Raw genomic sequence first — 3,862 nt, forward strand, 5'->3', positions numbered from 1 at the left:
GGTAAATTAATTAATAAATTATTAAAATTTTAAAATAATAATTAATTTAAAATAAAAATTCACATGTAATTGTCTTCATATAAAATTGTTAGTTGAGAACCGTTAAATAATTTAATATATTTGAATAAATTGTTATCTAACATCTGTCAACTATCAATTTTACATAAAAACAACTGTACATACATATTTATTTTAATTTAATTCAAAAAAATTTAAAAATACTTAATATAAAAAAATTAAATTAAATTTTATATAATTATTTAATTATAACAGAATCTATTAATTCAACTAGTTATTGAAAAATTGGATATACTACTACTCCCACTTATTAGTGCATCTTATTATAATTTTTATTTTTTAGAAACTAAAATAAAATCTCATTAGCAACGATAAAAACGGCTTCGTGCATTCTTCCTCGGTTCCTTCCTCCATCGTGATTAGGGTTTTTTTTAGGGTTTCAGTTGGCTCTCATTTCTTCACCAACGCTTCACTTGTTTTCCAGGTCACTCTTTTGATTCGGTACGCTAATCTTGATGATATATATATACTGCGGGTGCTCTAGTCCTGTGTTCTCCATTCAACCATTGATTCTTTGTATTTTTTAATGATTTTTTAAATTCAACTTTATCGCGTCCCATCAAAATTGCAGCTTGCAGAACTTTTGTTATAATAGTGAGCTGTTATTTAGCATGGTTTAGCACTTCCTTGAATTTCTATTGCTTGATACTGTAACAGAAATCAAATCCTTATTTCGTTTAATGGACACTATGGTGTCAATCTGATCCATCTAACCGTAGTGTAACAAATGCTTACACCATTTTTTTTTGTCATTCTTTTAAAACTAAATAATTGCATAGCTTTATTCATATGATTGCACTTTGCAGGGTTGGATATGAGGTTATTTAAGTGATTGATTTTTGTGGCTTTGGTGTGTTGTAGGTTGTGTACATAGGTGTTGGTTAATGATGAGGCGGCAAGGGGGGCGATATGGTGATCCGTCTGCCAATACTTATGTTGCTTCTCAGATGCATCATCATGTGGGTGGTGGTCAAAGGATGGAAACCAAGCCTGATGATTTTGAGGGACGGCTAGAGGCCTTTACGCCCGAGCGAGAGAATCCTTATGCAAATTCTAAGCCTGAGGGTCAGTGGAGATGGGAAGTGGATGAATCAAAGATGTCAAATTCAATGGCTTCTCGAATGTATAATGAAGGCAAGATCTATTTACCACCATTTTAGTTTCTTTATTCACATGCATATTCTCTCCTTTGTTAACGCAGTTAAGTGTTGCATTTGGATTGAAAAGAATTCTATATTGCAAACTTAGGAAGTTCTTCTTGTGGACACAAATATGTAATATTTTAACTGCTTCATGGTTACAAAGTATTGATAGCTAAAGCTTTTAGTGAACCCATTAGTAAACTATCAAAGTATGGCTAGTTATTGAGATCCCTATCTTTTTCCTTTGCCAAGGTTAATATATACGATATTTTTGTCATGAATCATGAATTGTTTAGAATAGTCAAATATTCGTCATCTCAAAGTAAGAAGTTTGCTTCATAGGGGTGGTTTGACTGGTTTCACTAGAAAAAGTAAGACCTACAACACAACCATAAAAGGAGCCAAGTTTGTATGATATAGATGTTGCTTTTTCATGTAATGCACATGATAACAACTAGGAGAAAATATAACATATTATGACACTATTTTTTGGTACATAACTACTTATNTGGTTATGCTATTTTAATATATTACTACATGCTTTACAAATATATATAAACAAAAAGTAAAAATTGATATAACTTTTTCTAAATAATTTTTGGAAAAGAAAGTAAAGATGAGAGAGAACTCTTCTCTTCTCTCTGTTCGTAATAGAGATAGATAAACTCAGTAATTGGATTACAAATTTCTGAAGTATAGGTTGGGTTCAAGTTGACGTGTTACTTCTAACTAGAAAAATTGCCTCTGTTTTGGTAAACATATTAGAAGAGCCGTTACTGGTTAATACAGTTTTAGTAAAACCACTGGTATAGCTTATAAGTTTGTTACAATGGTAGTCTTGTTGAGCAAAAATTGTCACATTTTGTAAACACACATGGCAATGGCTTTCGATTTATATAATGGTTATGGTTTTCAAACTGCTGATTTTAGGGGAACCGTTACATCCTTCTAGTGTAGGTCAAGGGGGTGATGCTTCAAGGTCCTATTTTCAAGGGCAGAGACCTGATCCTAAGTTGGCTTTGCAGAACCAGAGCAACAATGATTCCCGATCCCAGGCTCATGAAAAGGATATGGATGTTGGATATGAAGGAAATCATTTATCTCGGAGTTTTGAAGGTCTTGAACAGAGTTTTCATGATGACATTATTAAACTAGCCAAAGAACTGAATGATGCTGAAGATGCAGAACATGCTCGCCACAGAGAGGTCAGTGTAACCTTTCTCTTGTTTTCTTCCATTTTCTTACCATATTACTTCTTCATCATGGTGCACTCTCGATAGATTGAATCCAGAATCCACTAGGACTTTTGGCACTGTGAAAAGGGGTGAAACATAGTTTGCCGTTTGGAGTCTAAAGTGCTTAGTGAGTATTTATAGTAGTATAAAGTTTATAAACTAATGATAATAAATTCATGAATAATATTATTGACATTATGTTCAACTTACATACTATATTACTATCAAATTATTATGTTCAAGTCTTCAAAACATACTATATTACTATCAAATTGTATTCTTGTGTATGAAACTTATTCTTTGAAACTATGGGGTTTTTAGATAGGGAAGAAGGAAGGAGAGAATGAAAGACTGTGGAATATTGTGACAAGAACTCTGATGATTATGTTGTGATGTGTTACAAGAGAGAAGCACTAATATCAAAATGTATGAAAATAATCATAAAATAATAGTAGATATCAAAACCGATCCTAAGAGACAGAGATATTCTTTGATGTATTAGATATGAGAAAGGTTTGATGGGATATTCTCTTGTTTCCAACATATTCCTAATGTTCATTTTAAAAACCTGCCTTGCTTTAACTTGACAATCTAACTGACAAAATGCATGTTTACCTGTCTGAGATTTGAATACTCTAGCTTTGTTAGAGGTCATATTAAACATGTTTTTGTGCAACTGTGTTGTTTATTAAATCGATAAAAGTTTAGTGTCCTTCACTGAAGTCATAATGTAATTATGAGGAAGGGGAAAAAAAGCTTCCAGCAGTGTGGTTGAGACTGAAGGAGGTGCGAGTTGGGGCTGTGATTAGAAAGAGAGAGGGCTCGAGTGGGGAATTCTCAATTCCATTGAATGAGGGAACCACCACCTCAGAACTCGAAGGTGCCGCCCAAGCCTTCTTTTCCCCAAAAGGGGGTTTAGGCTTTGGCATCTCTTGTTCTGTTGTTGTCTTCTTCCTCTTCCTCCTCCTCCACTAAATCCTTTACCAATCCTCTTTCTATTGTGAATTGAGCTTTTCCCCACTATGACAGATCCATTATAATTACACTTGATATGAGCCCCTTTCCCTCCATCTTTCTCTATGCTTTTCTATTGTTTTTATTTTATTTTATTTATTAGTTCAAGGTTTGGGAAGCAGTCACTGATGATTAATTATTAGATTAGGTTGTCTATATTACTCCCTTTGGGTGCGGCCCTTTTCCGGATCCTGCGTTAACGTGGGATGCTTGTGCATCGGGCTTCCCTTAGTTCAAGGTTTGGGGTTTCTGCATTGATTTTATTTTGCACGGGAAAAGCATGTTACTTGTTGGAGTCTCGGTGTTCACAGAGAAAGCTTACCTGCTTATTTTATTTTCCGATGAACATGGCACCCTTTTCTGTGCTTCTACATAAAATGAGGAACTGCTTTT

General features: G+C 33.9%; 1 protein-coding gene across 3 annotated transcripts in view; it reads left to right on the forward strand.

The window, feature by feature from the left end:
- The window catches only part of LOC107630001, a 4,882-nt gene continuing 1,353 nt past the window's right edge, over positions 334-3,862 (forward strand). The window contains exons 1-3 of one of the 3 annotated variants that reach the window (XM_016332991.2): positions 334-519; positions 940-1,212; positions 2,151-2,425. In XM_016332991.2, the coding sequence (XP_016188477.1) occupies positions 963-1,212; positions 2,151-2,425 (525 nt within the window). In that variant the 5' untranslated portion in view covers positions 334-519; positions 940-962. The remainder of the gene's footprint in view (positions 520-939; positions 1,213-2,150; positions 2,426-3,862) is intronic. The other 2 variants (XM_016332992.2, XM_021118284.1) reach the window with 2 other exon arrangements.

This window comes from Arachis ipaensis, chromosome B03, assembly GCF_000816755.2.
Source record: "Arachis ipaensis cultivar K30076 chromosome B03, Araip1.1, whole genome shotgun sequence".
Classification (NCBI taxonomy): Eukaryota; Viridiplantae; Streptophyta; class Magnoliopsida; order Fabales; family Fabaceae; genus Arachis; species Arachis ipaensis.